The 25,535-nt window shown below is 38.0% G+C and overlaps 2 protein-coding genes across 2 annotated transcripts in view; both read right to left on the bottom strand.

Moving 5' to 3' along the window:
• Positions 1-25,535, bottom strand: part of PRKN (parkin RBR E3 ubiquitin protein ligase) — a 1,915,523-nt gene that overhangs the window by 1,667,838 nt on the left and 222,150 nt on the right. The window lies entirely within an intron of this gene.
• On the bottom strand, positions 3,443-4,250 carry LOC118855907 (THO complex subunit 7 homolog). Its single transcript, XM_036765948.1, has one exon. The coding sequence runs from the start codon at positions 4,234-4,236 to the stop codon at positions 3,622-3,624; it is 615 nt and encodes a 204-aa protein (XP_036621843.1). The 5' UTR covers positions 4,237-4,250; the 3' UTR covers positions 3,443-3,621.

The raw sequence follows: 25,535 nt of genomic DNA, 5'->3' as shown, positions 1-25,535 counted from the left end.
TCTACTAGCATGAGTAGCAGAGTACTGTAATGGATAAAGAACCACTCAAAACAAGGAAGACTCAAATTCAAATCCTGCCTCTGATATGGACCAGCTGTGCAACCCCTGGGCAAATCACCTCAACTTTAAGTGTCCTGGGTAACTCTCTAAGACCACAATCTGCATTGTAGAGGGAGTTTCCTCATTTGGGAATCCCCTATAACAATGAAATCACAAACTCTATCCCTATGTTTATTCCTATGTGCAGAGCATCGTATTAGGTGTCAAGAGAGGTGCAAACGTTCCATTAGTCTCCCATAGAGGTTACAACCCCCCATATTTTAATAAGTATAATACAAATAAGACATGTCAGATGTTAACAAACTGCTATACAAAGATTCCAGAGAGGAAAAGTCTTTATTTACTCTTTGGATCAAAGATAGCTTCTGCCTGGACTATTTCCTTGGGTAACAGGGAAGCACTGAAGGTTTCTGATTCCAAGAGAATCATGATATAAGCCATATTCAATTAAAAGATACATATGGCATTCAGGATGGATTCTTCAGTGGAAGAGAGTAGAGGTAAGAATAAGCATCAGAAATCAATTGTAATGATTTAGATACAAAGTGATCAGGGTTCCAAATAAGACGGTGGCAAGAGTAATAAACAGAACATATGAAGAGAAATAAAGGGATTCTGGCAAAGATTCAAACGCATTGATGATCTCATTTATCTGCATGTCCCCTCCAACAATGCAGATCCTCACAGACTATCCATGCCTACCCATCTTGTGCAACTATTGTCAATGTCCTCGTAGACATTCTCCACATGCCAAAGGCTTTCATTATTTTTTCCTGACATTTCAAGAATATCAATACAGCATTTGAGCTGCCTACTTGTCTTCTCTTGCCCTCATTTCATGGCCAATCAGCCCATCTTTTCTTCCTATGAACATTTCTCTAATAAATTCCTTTACTTCTGTTCTCAGCAAGCCCTAAAGGAACAATGGACTGGGGCTGCTAATTGAATAGACATGAGGATGAATAAGCAGAAGCAACCAGTGAGAACTGAAGCCCAGGTTTGAAAGTTGGATGACTAGAAAACTGAAAGGAACAGGCAGTTCATAAGAATCCTCCTCGAGGCAGAGATAATGGAAGAGGATTATGATATGAAAATATCATTAAGTATCAGTTATAGACTGATGAATGCAAAACACCAGGCTGAGTGTATGCCATTCACTGGAAAGGTTCTGTTGTTTTCGGTCATTTTTCAGTTGTGTCCAACTCTTTGTGAACTCATCTGGGGTTTTTTGGGCAAAGGTACTGTAGTTCTTGGCCATTTCCTTCTCAAGTTAATACAGGCAAACAGGATTAAGAGACTTGCCCAGAGTCACACATTCAGTAAGTGTCTGAAGCCAGATTTAAACTTAGGAAGATGAGTCTTCCTGATTGCTGGCCTGGTATACTATCCACTGTGCCTCCTAGCTGCCCTACTGGAAAGGTATATTTATTTATAAATGAATAAACTGGAATCTTGGTTGAAAAGTCAGAGCTTTATGATTTTGTTTATTGTGAATTAATATACCAAACTCTAGACAAACTGATAAAACTAAGTTCTTGAGCTTTCAAAACTGACCACAGTAATTCAATCAGGTGTCTACAAGGTCCAGAGGCCTAGCCTGAGCAGCCTGGACACCTCCTTTTCAAGATATAATATTACTGCACCTCTACATGCAACAGTCATTAAATGCTTAACAGTAAATAAACAAATGAATGAATTAATGAATGAATTGATTTCATCAATTTGCCTTGGGCTTCCAATAGTTAGTAAAACTTAATTTTGTCTTTTTCAGATAACTCCTAATATGCTTAGTTTGGGGAAATCACTATGATCATCATTACTTCATTTAGTCCAATGGTGACTTTGGATAAAATAAACTGAACCAAACCTCAGAGGGAGAATGTGAAGTTAGCATCATTAGTATTCCAAATGTTATCAAACCTTTATTTCTATTTATTTGTATTTCATTACCAATTAATACACTGTCAGGAAGGAACAGACACACTTATCAACCACATTAGCAGGATGTTTCTCTAACTACAATCATTAGTGGAGACATTATAATTAGGTTCCAAACTCAATGTTCCGTTATGATGAATGGGATACTTTACTTAAAGCTATTTCAGGTAAAGAGCAAAGGATAATCAAAGGAAAATATAGCATCTGATTTCATAACAAGAAATAATACATATGACATTTAGGTAGAAAATATTTTATTACCTAGAATAGCGTTCTCCAAAAAGTTGGGGATGAAGTCCTCTGCAGAACCATGGAATGTCCCCTGAGGGTATATATTCAATCTACTCTCCCTGTAACAGTGGGGCTTATCTCCTACAACAAACCTACCTACCACCCATTACTGCTAAATGCTCAACTGCCCTATTCGATCCACTCACCCATGATTCAATTTCTCAACCTTCCTCTTTCTGTTTCTGGAAACCTCCCTGTCTGGGAAGTTATTTACTAATCCTGACCTGGGTACTCATAGCAACACCTACAAGTGCCAATGGGATTTTTTACCCTTCTTCTCCAAGTATTTCCATCAGCTGATCACCAGATCACCTTGCAAGAAATAAGCTCTACTCAAGTGCTGTAGCTGGTGAACCCACTGTAACAACAATGTTACTAGTAGCTGGGGTGGAGGTGCAAGGCCAATAACACCAGCACAAAAGGGGGCTGCTAGTACGGGTTCTTTGATCTGCTTTTGTAAGGAAAGCAACTTTAACGGGTTTACAATCTTACTTTTAATTAAACATACATATATCATTCACTTAGTTCAGGGGAAAAAGTCAGCACCCTAAACTTCAGAGAAAACACAAACAGAAATTACAAGCAGAAATTATATAAACAGAGCAAATAACACAAATCAGCAGACAGGGCTTCTGTCTGTCCATAGCAATACATACATAATTACCAGAGAGAGAGAAGCACCAACATCTGGGTTTTCAAAGCCATTCGGGGGCTGGGGGAGGGGCTCCTTAGCAACTACCCAGAGTCTGGTCTGGCCAAGTCGCAGGAACAGTCTTCCAATGAGAGAGTCCCCAAAGCAAAATGCTAACCTCAGAGTATATATACACTTCTTCAGGGTCAGCCCACAGAGGTTGTCAAAACCATGTGACTCGAACTCATGTGACTTAGACTTTCTTGTGACTTAAGCAAGTCATCAAAGACTCTTGATTAACCAAAGACTCTCGACTCAAAGGCAAGTCTCAATCAAAAGCACTTGATTGCCTTAGTGCTGAGAAGAACTAGAACTCCAAAAGACAAAAAGTGCAAAACTAAAAGTCCCACTTTGCTTGCCATTACACCTGCCTCTAATCCTTTTTTTTTTTTCAATTTTACCATTTTAACAATTACCAAAATATACATGAAAATACAAACTGAAAACATTTGAATAAAAAAATTTCATAAAAACAAACTTCATTAAAATAGTTTCTTTGTCTAGTTGGACATTTGAAAAAAATTAATAAAAATTTATCATCTGTAGTCTGCTAGTTTCACCAAAGTAACAATGATTTAACACGTGAAAGGAAATGAAGATAGATATTTAGTTCTCTTCATGCTGGTGAGACTTGCGTTTGCCTACGGTTTTGTCTCTGTTTCCATGCCTGCTTCCTGAGCCTCTTCTACTTCTAAGAGTTTTTCATCATTTTCTAACGTCTGCTGCAGCTCGTGGATAGTACTTAGAAGAACATGGAACTGCTTTCGCCTTAGTTCCAGCTTATCTTCAACATTTTCTTTTATATGAGACAGATGCTGTAATTCTTTCCCCAAAGCATCTAGTTCCTTTAATGTTTCATGCCTGTCTGGATGGTGCTGTATGACTTTTGCCAAAGCATCATATTCCTGGCGATTTTTCCGTATTCGCTTTGCTTGAAGGATCTGCTTTTTGCACTCAGCAATTTTTTCATGTGCTCCAGATATGCTGTTTTCTATGTCTTTGTACATTTTTTCATAGTTCTCCATTTCTCTGAGATTCATATCATATACAAGCAGGGTTTTTCCCATTGAAAATTCACATTGAGACAATGTACTCAACATGCGTTGGTACTGGCTATAGCTTTCTTCCTGAGAGCCAGCATTGCACCATTTAATGAAACTCTTCACTAATAGGTTGATTCTCCGATCATCACCAGCACCATCACCATCAATTAAGAGACGCTTTCTTATAATTTCATCGTCCATCAAGGCCCCCATGGCGCCCACGGCAGCGGCTCGTCACCCTCCTCCGGCGGCTCCGGGTCAAACTCCCACAATGCAGCCGGGCAAACAGCCATAGAGGCCGAGGGGCGGGGCCTGCCGCCGGAGTCGCCGCCCGAGCCGCGCGTACCCGGCCCCGCCCCCCGGGGGAGAGCCTCTAATCCTTTTTTATTTTGGGCAGGACAGTATGAGTGCACAGGATGAGCAGGCAAGGACAAGTTGTGATCTGTATTGCAGACCTCATTACACTATCTTTCTACTAACACTCACTCTATTTCTACTCTTCATTTCTGCTGAGAACATCCTCATGCTTTTAGTCACTCAATTTCACAACCTCAGTATCATTCTGGACTCTTAAATTTCTCTCACACCTCACGTCCAAGTAGTTACCATTTCTTGCCATTTCTGTTCTACCACACCTCTCACATCTTTTCTCTTCTTTCCAGTCATATAACCATCAACCTAATTCAGGTTCTCACTGATTCTCACATGGAATGTTTCAGTGGCCTCATACTTGGTATTTCTTCCTCAAGTCTTTCTCTACACACATACCAAAATAATTTTCTTAAAAATCAGGTCCAATCATGTCACTGTCACTCCCCCTACTTCTCAATAAACTCCAGTGGCTCCTTATTACCTATAGGATAAGATATAAGCTTCTCTGTCTGACATTTAAAGCCCTTCACAGCCTACTTCTTCTTCCTCAAACTCCTCCATAATCACACCTAAAATACTGAAACATGGGTAGGAAGATAAGTTATAATTCCATTGTCATACCATAATGTATGATATCATATTCAACAATGAGAAAAGAAAGCATATTTATATTGAAAACTTTCTGCTGAGTTGAAATTAGAGATAATTAACTTTTGCTTGATTTTGAATGATGCATGGTGAATATCTACATTAAGAAAATTATAACACCTATGTTATATTCATTGACTACTATGATCTATTATTTCTTTGCTCTATTGTGTAACTTTAAATTTAAAAAAAAATTAAAAAATTTAACTTTTTACTTAGACACAATGACAAATTTTAAGAGAATAATTACTAACAGACAATTAACCATTTATAAATCCTCCCTGCACCCCTGGTCACAGAACACAGGGATTTTTTTGAAAATAATGAAGCATTTGTTGCTATTCAGTCATTCATTTGTGCCTAACTTTTCATGATCCCATATGGGGTTTTCTTGACAAATATATTGGAGTAGTTAGCCATTTCCTTCTCCAGCTTATTTTACAGATGATGAAACTGATTAAGTGACCTGCCCAGGATCACAGAGATAGTGAGTTTCTGAGGCTAGATGTGAACTCAGGTCTTCCAGACTCCAAGCCCAATACTCTTATCTACTAAGCCTCCTAACTGCCTCTACATGGGTGAATAATGAAGCCGATTATTGGAATGCTTCACCAATAATGAAGTATAACAAATCTCTAATATCATAATATTTACTTAAAATTAGTAACATTTTAAAACTTTAAATATTATTTTAACTTTCATTCATTTTAATTTCTACTTTGTTTTATATTGTGCAAAATATTGTTTCATAATGTATATGCTTTATAATATATACAACATTTTCCTCAAATAAAATTTACATATAATGAGGAAGAGTGTTCACAATTTTTACTTATAGGAATTTGAAATAAAAAAATGTCTGCAGACCATTGCATAGATTCTTTGACAATTTAATTCTAGCCAATATCTGGCACTGATAAGATAGTTTTAACATTGATAAAGCGCCATAAATTTTCTAAAGCATTTTAGATGTTAATTCATTTGATCTACCCCAAAACCCTGTGGGGCAAGGGCTATTATTACCTCCATAAGTCTAAGAGGCAGATTTTGAAGTCAGGTCTTCCTCACTTCCTCTAACCACTGCACTACCTACCTGCCTCAGTGACCTGAGGAACTGCAAAAGGCAGCTCCTGGACCATACCACTTCTCACTTCATAATTTCACTAATGCTCACTAAATCACATATTGTTGAGTCTTGTAAAGTTATTTCAAAATCACCAAGTTTAATTCTTTCATTTTAGGGAGGAAAAATATATACCCAGAATAGTTGTGATGTATAGGATCAGATAGCTAATTAGACAGCTGGTTAGTGGCCCACAACCAGGTCTCTTGACTCTTAGTGTGGTGGTCTTTCTACTATATAATGTTTTTTTCTTTTTTTAATTATTTATTTAATATTTTTAGTTTTCAGCATTTGTTTCCACAATACTTTGAATTACAAATTTTCTCCCCATTTCTATCCTCCCCCCAACTCCAAGACGGCATATATTCTGATTGCCCTGTTCCCCAGTCAGCCCTCCCCTCTGTCACCCCACTCCCCCCATCCCCTTTTACCTTACTTTCTTGTAGGGCAAGATAGATTTCTATACCCCATTGCCTGCATATCTTATTTCCCAGTTGCATGCAAAAACAAATTTTTTTTGAACATCTGCTTTTAAAACTTTGAGTTCCAAATTCTCTCCCCTCTTCCCTCCTAACCCACCCTCCCTAAGAAGGCAAGCAATTCAACATAGGTCACACACGCCTATCATTATGTAAAACCCTTCCACAATACTCATGTTGTGAAACACTAACTATATTTTGCTCCCTCCTATCCAGTCTCCCTTTATTCAATTTTCTCCCTTGACCCTGTCCCTTTTCAAAAGTGTTTGCTTTCGATTACCTCCTCCCCCTATCTGCCCTCCCTTCTATTGTCCCCCCTCTTTATCCCCTTCCTCCTTCTTTCCTGAGGGGTACGATACCCAATTGAGTGTGTATGTTATTCCCTCCTCAAGTCAAATCCGATAACAGCAAGATTCACTCATTCCCCCTCATCTGCCCCCTCTTCTCTTCCAACAGAATTGCTTTTTCTTGCCACTTTTATGTGAGATAATTTACCCCATTCTATCTCTCCCTTTCTCCCTCTCTCAATATATTCCTCTCTCATCCCTTAATTTGATTTTTTTTTTAGATATCATACCTTCATATTCAGCTCACCCTGTGCCCTCTGTCTATATATGTATATATTATATATGTGTGTGTGTGTGTGTGTGTATTTGTGTGTGTGTGTATATATATACACACATACACATACATATATATATACATATATGTATACATACATACATACATATATATACACACACACACATATATATACACACATACATATAGACACATACACATTCCCTTCATCTACTCTAGTACTGAGGTCTCATGAATTACACACATCATCTTTCCATATAGGAATGTAAACAAAACAGTTCTACTGTAGTAAGTCCCTTATGATTTCTCTTTTTTGATTACCTTTTCATGTTTCTCTTAATTCTTGTGTTTGAAAGTTAAATTTTCTATTCAGCTCTGCTCTTTCACTGAGAAAGCTTGAAAGTCCTCTATTTTATTGAAAATCCATATTTTGCCTTGGAGTGTGATATTCGGTTTTGCTGGGTAGGTGATTCTTGGTTTTAATCCTAGTGCCATTGACCTCCGGAATATCATATTGCAAGCCCTTCGATCCCTTAACGTAGAAGCTGCTAGATCTTGTATTATCCTGATTGTGCTTCCACAATACTCAAATTGTTTCTTTCTGGCTGCTTGCAGTATTTTCTCCTTGATCTGGTAACTCTGGAATTTGGTGACAATATTCCTAGGAGTTTTCTTTTTGGAATCTTTTTCAGGAGGCAATCGGTGGATTCTTTCAATTTCTATTTTACCCTCTGGATCTAGAATATCAGGGCAGTTTTCCTTGACAATTTCTTGAAAGATGATATCTAGGCTTTTTTTTGATCATGGCTTTCAAGTAGTCCAATAATTTTTACATTATCTCTCCTGGATCTATTTTCCAGGTCAGTAGTTTTTCCAATGAGATAGTTCACATTGTCTTCCATTTTTTCATTCCTTTGGTTCTGTTTTATAACATCTTGATTTCTCATAAAGTCACTAGCTTCCACTTGCTCCAGTCTAATTTTTAAGGTAGTATTTTCTTCAGTGCCTTTTGGACCTCCTTTTCCATTTGGCCAATTCTGTCTTTCAAAGCATTCTTCTCCTCATTGGCTTTTTGGAGCTCTTTTGCCATTTGGGTTAGTCTATTTTTTAAGGTGTTATTTTCTTCAGTATTTTTTGGGTCTCCTTTAGCAAGTCATGTACTTGTTTTTCATGGTTTTCTTGCATCACTCTCATTTCTCTTCCCAATTTTTCCTCTACTTCTCTTATTTGCTTTTCCAAATCCTTTTTGAGCTCTTCCATGACCTGAGACTAATTCATATTTTACTTGGAGGCTTCTGATGTAGTCTCTTTGACTCTGTTGACTTCTGGCTGTATGTTTTGGTCTTCTTTGTCACAAAAGAAAGATCCCAAAGTCTGAGTCTGAATCTGAGTTTGCTTTTGCTGCCTGGCCATGTTCCCAGTCAACTACTTGACCCTTGAGTTTTTCGTGGGGGTATGACTGCTTGTAGAGTAGAGAGTACTTTGTCCCAAGCTTGAGGGGCTGTGCTGTTGTTTTCAGAGCTACTTCTACACAGCAAGCTCTGCCACACCAGCGCTCCTTCTCCCCCCCAGAACCACCAACCAGGATTGTGGCCCAGATCCAGGCAGGGCAAAGCAGGCTTTGCCTTCCAGCTCTAATCAGCAGCTTAATTCCTCCCACCAGGTTGGCCTGGGACCAGAAACAACTGCAGCTGTAGCTCTGGAAGCAGCTTCAGAGGTGCACCACCTCCGCCACCCCTGGGGCAGTGGTCGAACTGTGAACTCCTTTCACTCTGTCCCAGCAACTTTTCCTACTAACCTTCTCTGTTGTCTTTGGTGTTTGTGGGTTGAGAAGTCTGATAACTGCCACAGCTCACTGATTCAGGGTGCTACGCCTGTTCTGCCTGGCTCCCAGTCTAGTTGGTCCCAGGGCAGTCGACGCTGGGCTCTGCCCTGCTCCACTCCCAGCTCCGTGAGATAGACTTTACCCAGCAACCATCCAGGCTGTCCTGGGCTGGAGCCCTGCTTCCCTTTGCTATTTCGTGGCTTCTATAGCTCTAGAATTTGTTCAGAGCCATTTTTATAGGTGTTTGGAGGGACCTGGAGGGGAGCTAAAGCAAGTCCCTGCTTTCCAGCTGCCATCTTGGCTCTGTCCCCTCTACTATATAATTTAAGCACATTACTGCTGTTAAAATCCAAATGATGACCAAGAGTGAAATTGCCTTCACCGAATACTATTTCAGCCCTTCTAGGGTAGTTATTATTTACTGTTAAAATATCATGACAGAAAAGCATCAATTATATATATATATATATATATATATATATATATATATATATATATATATATATATATATATAATCATTGTATGGGTTCTGCTTTAGACCTTGACTGTCCCAATGACATATATCCTTTTGCAAAGCACCATATGGAGGTTAGCAAGGGTTGAGAAGGGTTTTCTGGGTAAGCTACAAACAATTCTCCTACAGTTCTAACTTTTCTAATAGCAATTTCTTTTCTAGTGCCTAGAAGTAACTATTAAATGACACTCTCCCCCCTTATTGTGTTCTCACTCTTTCTTCAAAAGTGAAAGCCTTTCAATTCATTTTGGTAAGATGCTTTTGTAAGTAAAAGTAGAAGAGAGGCCTAAAGCTATATTGTCAATTGGGTCTTGGGTCACCAGAGTTATTCGTGAACCCTTATAGCTTAAGACCTGCAGGTCTAATAGGAGGGAAACCATGAGGGAAGTGTAAAGGGAGAAGGTGCACTGAGATTTGGGGATATCCTGTGACTATGACTATCCAATGACTATCCAAGGTATGTTTAGAGGATGGTTCAACACCATCATTGGGAGCTATCACTTTGGCCACAGCTCAAGTCCTAGCTAAAAGCACTAGCATAAGTCAATCACCTATAAAGAAATCAGTGGTGACTGTGGTAGATCACAGTGTTACCTGGATTGGATGAAGATTGGTCTTACGGGGCTAGAATGGGAAAAATGTTTCAGGAAACCACCATGACCAAAGCTTGAGTTTTGCCCATTCCTAGTTTTAAGGAAATGTAGTCAATAAAATTTCAAAATTCCAACCTTCTCACCTGCTTACAAAGGAATTTTTAGTAGGTATTTTTCATTTTCAGCTATTTTATCTAAGTGTATGATGAAAGCTGGGACTGTGATGAAGTCTAATGCCAAAACCTTTTAAGTGGTTTCTACAGGCATCCAGAGGTTTCCAGCTCAGTTTTATCTGTTTATTTAAAGCAGGTTGCTATTTAAAAATGGACTTTTTCTACTCCCTTAGTGATTCGAGGATATATATTTTTATGCTGTAAGGACTGGCACTGAATCATATAAGTTTATAGGATATTTCTAGGAGGAGTGCACACAAACCAAGCACATAGACAAATCACAAATACTGAACAGCTACAGTGGCAATCTACCCTAAACAAGTTTTATACGTACATACTCATTTGCATTTTTTCTCCACCATTAGAATGCAAGTTTCCTGAATACAGGAACCTATCTTCATATTTCCAGAGCTTGGCATAGTGCCTGGCACATAGTAAGCAACTAATAAGTGCTGTTAACTGATTGCTGACTTCCAGATGAAACAAGAATTGCCCTTTTACCATATGCCTGAAATGGATGTATTTATAAATGATGACTTGTGTCCAGTTAGATAACAATTAGAGAAAGATACATGGTATTAAACAACACCATTAATATTTAAAATGTTTAAATCTCTACTGCGTTGTATGTTTCCACCTTTTTATATGAATAGGGTTAACATTCACACTAACTAGCAGGCATTCTATTTATTCAGCAAATATTTACTGGCAATCTACTATGCACATGACAATGTGTTATGTTTTGTAGCTACCAAAGAATAGAATATATAATATCTCCCTTAAATAAGCTTGTAATTTATATGGAGTAATAATAAATTGTACACAAATAATTATAATACAATTAAGCATATAATGTGCTGTGTGAGGAATACAGATTATGTGAATCCCAGAAGTTCAGAAGAGGCAAAGATAACTTCCAGTTCAAGTGATAAGGGAAGATTTCATTGAGAGGCTGAGATTTAAAAGATGGGGAGGGTTTGCATGGGCATCTTGGATAGTAAGCAGAAAAAAGCAGGAGTAAAGGTACAAGTGTGCCAAACAGCATGATATATTTGGAGGATAGTCAATGGGTTAGTTTGCCTAGATTTGTCTGTGTTAGGGAAAAGTGGGAGGTTAGGTTGGAGGGCTAGATTAAAGCCAGGCTCTGAATATGAGTCAGTATCAGGCTTAGGAATTTGGGTTTATTTAGGTAATAAGTACGTACTAAAGATTTTTAAGCAAGCATCTAAAAGATAAAAGGAATGTTTTATAAAGAGTAATTTCACATTAGTGAATGGTGGAGAGGTATGGAAACCAGTAAGGGTACTACAGTGGTCCTAGCATGAGGTGATAAAATTGAACTAGGCTATTATCAGTAGAAAGGGAAAAAAGATGAAACAGGAGAAAAAGAATGAAGGAAGAATTAGAAACCTGATTGGAGCAAAGCAGAATGAAGAGTCAGTGATGACTCTAATGAGCCTGGTAGTAAGAAAAGCTGAGCACCACCGAACTGAAGTTTTCAAATTACGGTGCTGAGGGTCCCTTGGACGAGAAGAAGATCAAATCAATCAATCTACAAAGAAATTAATTCAGAATACTTACTGGGAGGACAAATACTGAAGCTGAAGCTTAAATATTCTGACCACATAATAAGAAGACAGGACTCATTGGAAAAGACTGATGTTGGGAAAGATTGAAGGCAAAAGGAGAAGGGGACAGCAGAGGATGAGATGGAAACGATGAATATGAGCCTGGACAGACTTTGGGAGATAGTGGAGGACAGAAAGGCCTGGAGTGCTATAGTCCACAGGGTCACAAAGAATTGGAGAAGACTGAACAACTGGACAAAAATAGCAACTGGAATAATGGCAATGTTGCTAATACAAAGTGGGTAGTTGGGAAGGAAGGTAAGAAGTTTCTTTTTAGGTGTGATGAATTTGAAGTGACTGTATGACACTTGAATGGAAATAAGTAAAAGGTTAATAGAAGTGTGTCAAACACTAAAAAGAAAGAAAAATGCCAGGAATGAAGAAGCAAAATGGAGCTTTGTAATCTAATGATGTGGTGTGTTCTTAGATAGGGGAGCATGTGTATGTGTGTGTGTGTGTGTGTGTGTGTGTGTGTGTGTGTGTGTGTGTGTGTCTGTCTGTCTGGCTGTCTGGCTGTCTCTCTTAGGTGGAGAAAGAAGAAAAATTAAAAAAACAAACAAACCAAAATCCCCTGCACCTAAACATCCCCAAAGGCATCAGTAGCTATTGCGAAAGAGCTACAGCCTCAGTCATCTGAAAAAACTGTTTTTGTAGATAGAATGACTCCACCCCTCTGCATTAGCCATGATGATCAAATACTCCCTTGTATACTAGACTGTACTCCCTCATATACTATGGTGGATATAAAGTTATATTATCATCCATAAGAAGGAAACTATGGCTGACAACAAATGAGGCCTACATGGGCAGTTAAGATTTTAAATTCAGCCTTGCCACTAATTTGCTGAGTGATCTAGGACAAACCACTTAACTCCCCTCTGCTTCAGTATTGCTGTCTATAAAATGAGGACAATAGGATGGCACACTTGTCAAAGCATCCAAATTACTACATTGATGGCCATTATGTAGACAGACAGATCTTTAACTCTGACAAAAAACCAAGGACTCTATCATTATATGAAGTGATTAGTGTATCTTCAGAAGAAAAAAAAATATTCAGCTTTCAATAGCATTTATGGCACTGAAGTATTCCTTTCACTGTCTTTCTCTAAATACAAAAGGGGGGGCAGCTGTTTCCTAAGGATAAATGCTATAGATTTAATTGAAAGGGGGAAAAAGATTCAAGGAATCTCACTAGATCTCTGAATCCCATCAAATCAGAGGACCAAGAAAAACTGTTTTTTTTATTCTGAAATATGCCTGTGTTTAATCATTAATTATGCTACCTAAATAGTAAGTAACCTGAAAAAATCTCTAGTATTACCCACACACATACCCACTATGCCTTCCTCACACAGTTTAAATACTGTGCCCTTTTTGTTTCAATAAATTATTGAATTTTAAAGGCTCACATATTTTTCATTGCTTCATAGAAGAAGGGATTTTATTAAGGTTTTTGGGGACAGGATATATTTCATCTTTGGTTTTGTAAATCCAGTGCCCAGCAGACTGTCCTGCACACAGTTAGGATAAGGGATTAGGTCTGTGACGCATTTGACAAAGAGAGCTCCCAGAAATGGAAACTCCTCCTAGCAATGCAAGTCAGCTCCTCCTCAATAACTTAAAGTTTTAAATAGTTGCCTAGAATAGTGAGTGATTAAATGGCATGCCCCAGGTCACACAGCCATTATGTGTCACAGACAGAATTTGAACTCAGGTCTTGCAGGTTTTGATGTCAATTCTCTATCCACTATACCATAGCTTCCTCTGCCCATGGTTGGAACTCAATAAATGTTTAATTGATTTTAACCTAATTCAAACATTTTAAAAATATTTGTTAGTTAACTCAGAATTTTACTCTTTAATGTTAAGAGTGTTTTAATTGTATCGTTTGTACATTTGGTAAAATGTAGACTAGAATATCAGTCCATCAGACCATGACACCAATGTTAAGCCAACCAATGAATATCCAAGACTAAAAAAATCAATGGAAGTCAGGCCTGACAGGAGTAGTATAACGACGTTAATAGAAGAAATCAGTGGTTCAGAAATGTGGGAGACGTGAGTTGTGCTTGCCTTTAAAATGTTCTCTAGGTTTAAATTTCTCTGTGTTCTATGTGTTTGTAGACCTCTTCCACTGATAATGTACAATGTGGGAAAGCACACTCAATTTATAAGGCAGTTGTTTGGTTATTCCTTTTCTTGCTAGGGCATTAAATTCATTGCCTGGCTAACTATTAAAGATAAACACATCAGAGGTAGCTTGGGAGCCTGGTTTTAGCAGTGTGATCCCATGGATTACCTTAAACCTACAGTAGGTGTTCACCAGGCACTAGCTCTGTGAGTTGGAGGGCTGCTATATGCAATATGGTGATTAGAATATTTTAACCAACTACTTCTTCTTTAAAGACATAAAATCCCATTGTGATGATTAGCATTTCACCATTAGCTCAGGCTAACACTGGCCATCTTTACCCTAGTACCCATGTACTCAGAACCCACAGCTGCTCTACTGCAACCTCCTGACCACATAGATTTCTCAGTACCAAGACTGTCTATCTCCATTATTCCACTCGGCTCAACCTTAAACTCTGCCTCAGTACTCCATTTATTTTTAGGGCCATCCAAGCAGGCTACAACCTCATTCAGTCTCCTAACACTCTCAGCCTAATTCTGCTGAACACAACCCTGAGTCCTAAATGCCTCACTTCTCCCTGCCCATTCTGTTCAACTTTTTCTTGAGGATGCAGAACACTCCACTCTTGGATCTTCTGGGTTCAGTCCCAGAAATTCCCATCCTTTTCATACTGTTCTTTAAAATTCACCAGCTGTTCTACTCAGGAAAATGAAAATACCCATGGAAGCACAACCTAAGTCTCACAGATAAAAACAAACTCATCTTATTTAATCATTTCCTCCAACAGAAGAGGTTATTCATTGCAGAAGCACTATGCTAAGGGTTATAGTAACAGGATTTCTGAGTCCTTTGAAAGCTTTTGTCACCACTGACTTGTCATCATTAAAACAAGTAAGCTTCACAGTATGAGGTAAAAATCAGGAATTAGTATTAGTTGATTTCGTATCCTGAAAATAATCAAATAAATGCCAACATACAGTAAGATTTTTAAAAATACTGGGGGAGGGGGCATTGTGAATTATAAAATCTGATCACATATTCTATTTGTTCATCACTGAGAATATTTTTCAAATGGTTTCAATATACTAAAGCCTTAAATGTTTTGCTCAAAGCATTCTTGATTTGATTTTTCACACATAATATATTTTAAGGGCCGTTCATTTGATTGCGTTTGGCTCATTTAAACTCATCTCATCAAAATGCAAAATTTCTAAGAGCTATTTTATTTCCAAAAAGTCATTTAAGTCTGATTTCTGATCTATTTTTCTTAGAAAAAGGAAAACAAATTTTTACTAAAAGTAAGTGAACTTAAGGTACCAAAAATTCAAATCTGGTTCAAAATTCATAAACCATGAGATTTAAAGCATCCTGGTGCATTTATTTATGGAGACAAAGAATCTGAGAGTTGAAAGGGACTTTAGCAGTCATCTAGTCCAAACCCTACAGGAAAGTAATCCCTATTCTAAAGTACCTGACAGGTGGCCATCCACCTTCTGCTTGTAAGAGGCATAGTGAATAACAGCACTGAAGACATGAATTCAAACCATGCCTCAGACATTTACTAGCTAGGTGAATCTAGGCAAGTTACTTGACCTTTCTCAGATTTCCCATCTATAAAGTGGGGATATTATAATAGCAACTATCTTCTAGGAGGGTTTTGAGAATAAAGTAAGATAATATAAGTACAATACTTTGCAAACCTCGAAGTACCTCATAAATGCCAGTTATCCTCCTCCTCATCATCATCATCCTCATCACTGAAAATCTCCAAAGAAAGGGAACCCATCCTTTCTAAAGGCAGCCTACTCCACTTTGGGAGAACTCTAATTTTTAGGAAGTGGTGGCGGTAGTTGTTTTCTTCTCTCAAAATAAGCTTAACCTGTTGCCTTTCATCTTCCACACACCGCTCCTAATTTTGCCCTCTGGGGTCAGGTAGAACAAATATGATATCTATCCACATGACAGATATTCAAATACCTGAAGACAACTTTCATGATATAATGTTCCTACCCAACCCCAGAATCTTTATCCCCAAGCTAAATACCCCCAATGCCTTTGACCAATAATCATATAAGATGAGCTAAAAGACTCATTTTAATGAGTTGAAATGTAACCTCAGACACTTACTAGCTGTGTGACCCTGGGCAAGTCACTTCACCCTGTTTGCCTCAGTTTCCTCATGTGTAAAATGAGATAGAGAAGATGTCAAACCATTCCAGTATCTCTGTCAAGAAAACTCCAAATGGGGTTGCAAAGAGTTGCACAGGACTGAAATGACTGAACAACAAAAAGGGCCCTTTGCCAACATGGCTCCCCTTTAAACTTTTCAACTTAATAAGTCTTTCTCATTCCAGGTTATCAATATCCTCCTTAAACCTTGGCAACCACAAGTGAAAACAATACTGCAGATGAGATCTAATGAGGGCAGAGTATAGTGAGGCTGTCACACAGCTAGGAAGCATCTGAGGCTACATGTGAAATCAAGTCTTTGTGTTGGTAAGCAAAATGGGCTCTTAGCACTTAGTTCAACCAAGTGCCCTTGGAGAGCTTGGCTTCTGTTTCCTTTGAGTAATTCAGTATATTTCATTGAGGTGCTAAGCCCCAGGCTCAAACCCCTATTAGGTGTAAAACCTATGTGGGTGTGGATTGGTAACTAAGGTGGGGCCCAAGGTGGGGCTAACTCAGGGGAGGGCCTAGTTTACACATGAGTTTGAGTGACGTCTGGGACAGCAGAGACTTTTAGACCAGGTGGGTTTAAGTCACCTCTTTGTGACAATTCTAGGTCACATGGGTGTCTCATGTGTGACTCACCCCTGACCCTGAAAAAAAATATAAAACCAGGGGTTGGCTTTCTTTTCTTTGGAGCTCTTACCCACAGCAGTGGTGGCGCGAGTGACTCTGGGCCAGCCCTCCTTATGAGCTCCTGGGCTGAACCTAGATGTTGGTAACTATGAATCTGTATTTGGTCTGTCTGTCGCTGTTTATAATTTGTTTAAGGGCTCTCACTTGAGGTGGTGCTGATGCGGAGACTCCAGGCAGCTGTAGCTAAGAGCCCTCCATCTTGTAACTGGGATGCTGAAACTTTGTTAAACTCTGGTAACTATCTATTGGGATTTGAATGAGACAAGGTCTGTCTGTCGATGTTTGTACTTTGTATTTTGCTCTGAAGTTCAGGGTGCTGTTTTTTTCCCCTGAACTAAGTGAATGATATTTGTATGCTGAATTAAAGTGAGCTTGTCAACCCCTTAACGTTGCTTTCCTTACTAAAGCAGATCAAAAGAACCTGTGCTTTTGCAAGCAGATCAAAAGAACCTGTGCTTTTGCAGTGTGCTGGTAGTGTTCTTGTTTTTGGGCTTGTGTTGGTCTTTTACCCCCACAACAGCTGCTAGCCAGATTGTTGAAACAGTCTTCTGGACTCCTGGCCCAGTGCTGTATCTACTGCACCACCTAGCTGCCAGTATCCCCAGTGCTTACTTAGCACAGTGCCAGACATATAGTAAGCAACTAATAAACGTTTATCGACTGATTTTCACATTGTTTCATGCATTGACACTTTATTTCCTCAACAAGACTCTGAGTTCCTTGAGGACAAAGATTTTGACTTTCACTTATTTCAAGTCATTTCACCTTAAGAAACATTTATTAAGTGCCTAGATCACATGAAGCAATGTGCTAGGTTTTCTTTATCTCAAAGCACAATAATGGGCCCAAAATATGTGTTTAATAATTATGTATGGAATTGTTTTACATGTGGATAAAAACTAAAGCATTGATACCTTCTCAATTTAATGAACTGTTTCTCTTAGGTTGCCTGAGATAGAGAATCTCATTATAGTGCAACCTGTATTTACAAAGGTACAGTTTTAAAAACTCTAAACCAACCAACAAATATTTCTTCAATGGGTATTAGTACCCATTGTACTAAATACTTAGTAATGTTCTATGTACTAGGAGCACAATAAGAAGCCAAAGATACCATCTCTGCCCTCTGGGACTTTAAATCTAATACACTGACAAAAGTCCAGAAAAGGTATTCTAGGGAGGGAAAATGGTATAAGCAAAGGAATGGAGGTAGGAATGTTGCATTTCACACCTGTAGGAGTACAGCCTGTCTGCAGCAGAGAGTATATGATATTGTAAAATGATATTGACAAATAGGGTGAGGTCAGTTAAAAAAATCTTAAAAACTAGGCTGCAAATTTTGGACTGAATATGCTAAGCAATAGGAAGTTATTAATCAGTCAGCCAGTCAATAAATATTGAATGCTTACTATGTGCCAGACAACGTGCTAGGGATACAAATATATAAAAAGAAAGCCAGTCTCTGCCCTCAAGGACCTTATAATCTAACAAGGGAAGAAAACATACAAAAGGAAGATGAAAAAGGGGAGACAGAGCAGAAGAGTCAGATAAGTCCCCAGTATAGCGCAGCCAGGAGGGAAATTGGATGTTCTGATCTGGGCTTCCTTCTTAAATGGAGGTTCTGGAGTTTATAGTTCCAACCTCCAATTGGAGGGCAAATATGAGATAGAGAGTACCAAGGCTGATGGAATTCAGCAGGGTGATGAGGTTTTCCCAATCATGAGCTTCCTGGAGCAACATGGAAAAATCAGAGAGGTCCCAAAGTAGCACAGACAGGTGAGAATTAATAGGCTCCTGAAGCTAGAATAAATGAAATAGAATTACAGGAAAATTTGTTTGACAGAAGTATGCAACATGTTTTTGGTGATGGGAAGAAAGCAGAGGAAAACTAGACAGCTGGGAGATAACTATAGAATCCCATTATGAGATGCTAAGTGTGATGCAACTCAAGCTAGGAGGAAATTCAGAAGCTAATCTAACTATTACATTTTAAAGATATGGAAACTATAAATCAGTCAAGTTACCTGAATGCTTTAGTGTTAGTGTTGAAGGTAGGATTTGAAGTCAGGTGATCTAACTCCAGAGACTTAATTCTTTATCTACTTTTACCACCATGATAGTCAGACTTCGGTGGTAATAATAGTTAGAATTAACAGGAAAGGCCTAATAAGGAATTTTAAGATAATTAAACGACAGAAATTGGTTTTTAAATTACATGATAGAATACAAGTCAAAGTCAATCTATGTCTTTGGCCATACTAGAATAAAAAGCTTTTGATTCAGAGTTCAGCATTTTGCTCACTACAGAAAACAGCCCCATCAACTCACAATCTATTAACTACAAAACTTGATAAATATTTATACATCTTTTCACAGTATTTGCATTAAAAACATAATGCAATAATTAGTATAACTGTAAACTGCCAGCATATTAAATATTCCCATAATAAAAAGCATGTATTAATGAATCCATAATATAGTTAGTAGACAGAGGGCTAGATTAGGACTTAGGAGACCTGAGTTCAAATCCTGCCTGAGACACATATTAACTGTGTGATCATAGGTAAGGGACTTGACATGCCTTGATTTTTTAAATCTATAAAATGAGGTGATTTTTCAGGGATGGAGTATGGATGGAAGGTTATTTCTCTACAGGCAGTGTAAAGTACTTCAGCACCTGTCTCCTGGAGCTTCACTGCCCTGGGAAAAAGACAGTTTACCCTTTCCTTGAATTGAAGAAGGGCAAAAATCTATCCAGGAGGAGGATTGAGAATATGACTAGTGAGAACAAGGAGATGGAACGGAGGGCAAGCTAGAGACAGTGGAGGGCAGAGAGGAGATTGCCCATAGAAGGAGGGTTGGGCTTTTCCTGCCCCCACCCTTGCCCTCTCTGGTCAGACCAGAATCTTAGACCTGAGCTGAAGGCGGGTCTGATCAAATGAGCTTCCTCTGAGGGAGGATTAAGGCATATAGTGAAGTGTTTGCCTTATTTCCCTACTCGCTTTATGTATAAGAGAGTAGATCTTAAATTGGAAATTTTCCTTTTCTTTAAAGTTCCTTACATTTTCTGTTTTAATCAGACCCAATGACATCTTAAATAAAGATTTGTTCCAGCATAGCTGTTTTTGATTTGTGCACTTCATCGCTGTGAAGGGGAGGTCAGAAAAAGGGAGGCTATGAAGGCAAGATAAACAAATGAAAGTGAAAGACCCTCAGTCTGAATCTCTTGGATCCTATCTCAACGGTGGTTCAGGGGCTGTAAGAGAAAAAAACATTTTACAGATTTTTTAATATTTTCAAATACTCTGAACCCAGACAACCTTTCTAGAAAAGAGAATGATGTCTCAGTTAATTTTACTGCCTCCTTCGACTATGCTCTCTGACCACCTGGAATGCTCCTGCTCCAGGGACAGAATGGAGGTATTAACTAAGGGGAAATCATGCCACTGAGGTGAGATATAGAATGGAGGTTTTATCTAAGAGAATCAAATCTCTGCAATAAGCTAAGTAACTCCAGGGGGCAGTTAGGAAGAAAGGTAGGGGGCATCCAAGAAGGAGCACTTAGTTTTCTGGCAACATAAACACCTCCCATCCCCCACTCTGCTAGACTAATCCTATTTCCCACTCCCTTTCCCCCATATGGTTGTTGTGGGGAAATCACAAATCTTACTCATTAGGTATTGTACTAAATCCATACAAAGGAAAGACAAATGACTCTGGTCAGAGGACCTGGGTTAAACTCCAATTTCTGACTGCATTCCAAATTCTGATGATCACTACTTGTGTTCCTTTAGCTACCTTATTCAACTTTCTCAGGCTGTAGTTTCCTCATCTATAAAATGAGGACCTTCAATTACATTTTGTGTGAGATCTCTTTAAGCTTTAGATCAATGATGATTCAATAAATGAAGTCTTGGGCTGCTGGGAACTAGCAATCTAAGATATACATTTTCATGAAAAAGCTTTTAAATGGTGAAAAACATTAAAAGAATCTATTTCAGTAAGAGGTAAATCCAATGAGCCTGAAGTCAATCTGGGATCAGATTAGTACCATACATAAAGCTGATGCTCAATAAATACTTTTTGAATGAACTCATGTTCTCATCAATATCATCCCTGTTTCTTCCACTTTGGAGATAAGAAACTGAGAGACAGGCATGTATTACCTAGGTCAGTATCCTGAAAACAGAGTAGGGATTCAATAAATACTTGTTGAATGGTAAAAAAAATCCAGTAGAAATGTTCACCTTGGTATGAACAATGATAGATTAAAAGACAAACACATTTTTTCAGAAAAAGAGAAATCCAGCAAGGGTAAGAGCAAAGGTGTCTTTGCTAACTGTAGTAGTAGCCACAGAGACTAATGAGGTTAGATGTATTAAAAAGAGAACAGATTAATATAAATTTGATTTCCTTTTCCTCAAAAGGATAGGGAATATCTGAAATTTAAAAGGCTAAGTAGAGGGTAATAAAGATGAATAAAGTCATAAGTGGATTTACTTATGAGTAGAGATTTTAAAAGATTACTTAACTTAGCTTGAATAGTAAAATATTCAAGGTAATTATCAGGCAATTAATGAAATACTGAAAATGGAGAATGAATCCCCAGCCTGCTGGTGCCATGCTGCAATAAAGAAAAGGATGACAAATCTTGATTCTGTTGAGTAATTTCATGTAAAATAAAAACCCTGCCCTTCATCTATTATAAAAGCAATCAACCCACTGTGCACAAATTTTAAATTGTTGTTTCAATAGGGTTAGTAGTTTGCACGGAGCCATTCATACATTTTTACTAGGTTCACATTTGGAATTCATTTGTGAGGAAGTTAATGGTAGTCAGACACCCCCAATGCAGCCTTGGAACACATATCTCTCTGCTCATACACACACATACATACACACACACACACACACACACACACAAATAGCGCACTGGCATTTGGATCCGAGTTGATGACCTGATCAACACTGAGGTCTAACCAAAAAGCTAGATTTAAACTGTCAGCTCTTTCTTTCAAAATTCAGCCCATTACAGACAAATTAATTTAAATAGAGTCTTAGAATACTGGATCTAGAAAGAGAAATTAAATGTAAATCTTCTTGACATTATTAAGCACTTTATACATTCGTGCATCAGTCCTTGAAAAACAATATCAATAAAATAACTGAAGCAAAATTGAACTAAGAGGTTATAATTCAAAATATAATACTATCATGTATTTATGAAGTATTGGCCTTCTACAAACTCTAAAACACTTTACACATACCAAAACTTGTAAAAACAGCATTTTTAAAACACAAGCTTCTTTCAAAATTAAAAAATTAAATCTTTTTAAATGAGAAGGTGCCAGAATTGATATCTTGTAAACAAAATAAAAACTTTGTTTCCATTATCATTTGTATGTCTAGCATCCTGTAAATAAAGTCTACTTTTAAAATTTTCAAGTAAAAGAGCAACTTGTAAAATATGTTTTAGTCTAAGAATATCGCCAATGTACCATCCCACTTCTAAGATCCCAAATATAGGACTTAAAAGTCCAGGTTCATTTAAGAGTTGACTCCAAACAACACAGCTAAATGCTTTCTTTTTATCTTATGCGTTTGTATCTACTGAAGTAACTCACATAGCATCAGGGACCTGGTAGATTCTCAAAAAATTATCATTTATGAAGAATTGTAGAATGGTTAGACTGCTAGATTTAGAGTCAGGAAGAGGTAAGTTGAAATCCTGCTCATGATATTACGAGGGTCACCATTTAAATTTTTTAGCCTCTCTGGGCCTCAATTTTCTCACATGTAAAAAATAAATTTGGATAACACCTAGAGTACCTTCCTCATAAAGTTGTTGTGAAGCTCAAATGATGTAATATATAGAGAGTGTTTTGCCAGGGTGAAAGTGCCATATAAATGTCTGTTCTAAAGATGATAATTTTCTTAGAAAATGGAACATATTAAATTCTACTGCAAGAAAAAAATGTAAAAGAACTTTTTATTTTGTAACATGTACAGTATCTGATCTACATGCAAAGAAAAAGGCCACAAACAAGGTCCCTACTAAATGCATCTTGGAGCCTTAGCTTTACTTCCTTAAGTCAGGTCAATGGGAGAAAAGACAAGGCTAGATAAATATAAAAGTACAAGGAATTTTGTTTTGTTTACTTTTTCGTGGCTTATATAGTTCACTTGTCTTCCTTTTGTTTTCAAGAAATCTGTATTAACAGAACATCCTTTCCATAGCAAGAAACCCAGACCACTGGTGGAAGTACAAGTGGAGTTTCCTGAAAACAGCATAAATGTTTTTCACTACCACATCCAACAATTATTCCAAAGATTGATGTGTTGTTTTAGTAACGCTCTATCACTCAGAATCCCTCTGTTTATGTCTTCCCTCCCCCAGAGGGAAACCATTCTAAAGAGTTATCCCTCACTGCATGCTTCAAGACCCATAAACTCTCTGCGAGAACAATTAAGGGCTTCCACTATTCAAATTGAAATAGAAACCAATTAAGCAAATTATCCAATAAAACTTAAAGAAAAAAATTAAACCCCCACACATTAAAAAAAATATCACCCACCTACCCTGGAATTATTAGAAATTGCTACTTTACAGACTATTGAGGGCTTAGTTTTTCTTCACTACTGTTGAAGGGAGTAATATTTGCTGGCTTTTACCTGTTTTGCTTGTAACTCTAATGCAGTTTATATTCCCTAAACAAAACTGTAGATTTTTTTGATAAATAACATATTCTTTGAGATTTGGGGAGAATATATTTTGTGCTTATAGATGCCTCAATTTTGGGTAATGAAGTGATAAAATATAACAAGGAAAAACAAAATAGACTGTAATTACTTCAATAATAAAAAATGAAAACAAATTACATGCAAAATTTTTTTTTCAAAAATCTAGTTATTGAAGTTTTTTTTAAAAAAAATGTCACTTTGAGGTAGAGCCAAGAAGACAGAGTAAGGGCAGGGACTCTCTTGAGCTCTCCCCCAGACCCCTCCAAATACTTTCAATAACGACTCTAAACAAATTCTAGAGTGTTAAAAACACACAAAAAGATGAGTGAAACAATTTTTCAGTCCAAGACAACTTGGAAGTTGGCAGGAAAAGTCTGTCGCACCAGGGTAAGAGAGAAGTGTGGTCCAGCACACGATGCCCCAGCACACACCCAGCCCCACCAAACAATTAGCAGGCCTTGGGAGAAACTGAAGCAGCAGCAGCTTCTGGAACTCTCCGCCTACAGAAAAGTAGGCAAACCCACAAGAGTAAGGGAGTCCAACAACTGGTCGGAAGAAGATTAGATGGGTCTCTTTCCTAACACTGAGGAAGGACTTTGTTGTTTTGCCTAAACTCAGATCAGGGTTGCAGTCCTGGATGGCATTCCCAGGGCAAGGAGGAGCACTAGCACACCAAAGCTTGCAGCCACAGTGGAGGGAGGACCCTCCTCATAGTTCCATGGCATAAAAGATTGCTTGTGGTTGCTTACAGACCAGAGCACAGGCCAGGAGAGTAGTAAACATCTCTCGTTAGATCATACCACCTTGGAACACTAGCACAATGGAGCTTGCAGCCACAGTGGAGGGGATACTCTCCTCACAGTTCCAGGGTAGAAAAGAATGATTGTCACTCAAGAGACCAGAGCACATGCCAGGAGAGTAGTGAACACCTCTCCTTAGATCATATCACCTTGGAAAATTAAAAACTTATAGGTCCCTAGAAGTATCTCTCAAAACAGTTACACAAAACGCTTGAAGCATGAGACAGTGCTACCTCCATCCTGGAAGCAGAGTCCTACTTTAACAAAGACTTAAAAGTCAAGTTATAGGCTAGGAAAATGAGTAAACAACAGAAAAAAAAATCCTGACTATAAAAAACTACTATGGTGACAAGGAAGATCAAAACACATACTCAGAAGAAGACAGCAAAGTCAAAGATGCTACATCCAAAGACTCCAAGAAAAATATGAATTGGTCTCAGGCCATGGAAGAGCTCAAAAAGGATTTTGAAAATCAAGTAAGATAAGTAGAGGAAAAAATTGGGAAGAGAAATGAGAGTGATGCAAGAAAATTCTGAAAAACAGTCAGTAGCTTGGTACAGAAGAAAATAACACCTTAATAAACATAGTAGGCCAGATGGTAAAAGAGGTCCAAAAAGCCAGTGAGGAGAAAAATGCCTTAAAAAGCAGAATTGTCCAAACGGAAAAAGAGGCACAAAAATTCACTAAAGAAAAAAGCTCCTTAAAAAGTAGAATTGGCAAAACGGAAAGGGAGGTATAAAAGCTCACTGAAGAAAATAATTCCTTAAAAATTAGAATTGAGCAAGTAGAAACTAATGGCCTTATGAGAAATCAAGAAATAATAAAACACAACCAAAAGAACGAAAAAATAGCAGACAATGTGAAATATCTCATTGGAAAAATAACCTGGAAAATATATCTGATGGAGTCCTAATTGTGCTGTCCCCCTAAATAGTCTAACTTCATTATAGGCCCCCAGTACCTACACAACACCCACCCCAAATCAATGTCTTCTTAGTTCCCACAGAAAGAGCAGATGTGTCCATGTGATAGAA

This window comes from Trichosurus vulpecula, chromosome 7 (genome assembly GCF_011100635.1).
Source record: "Trichosurus vulpecula isolate mTriVul1 chromosome 7, mTriVul1.pri, whole genome shotgun sequence".
Lineage (NCBI taxonomy): Eukaryota > Metazoa > Chordata > Mammalia > Diprotodontia > Phalangeridae > Trichosurus > Trichosurus vulpecula.
The sequence above is the reverse complement of the archived record's forward strand: the minus strand, read 5'-3'. Positions and strand labels throughout refer to the sequence as shown.

What these genes read in the sequence shown, in the direction of transcription:
- LOC118855907 (XM_036765948.1), bottom strand. Translation starts at nt 4,236, where the DNA reads ATGGGGGCCTTGATGGACGATGAAATTATAAGAAAGCGTCTCTTAATT.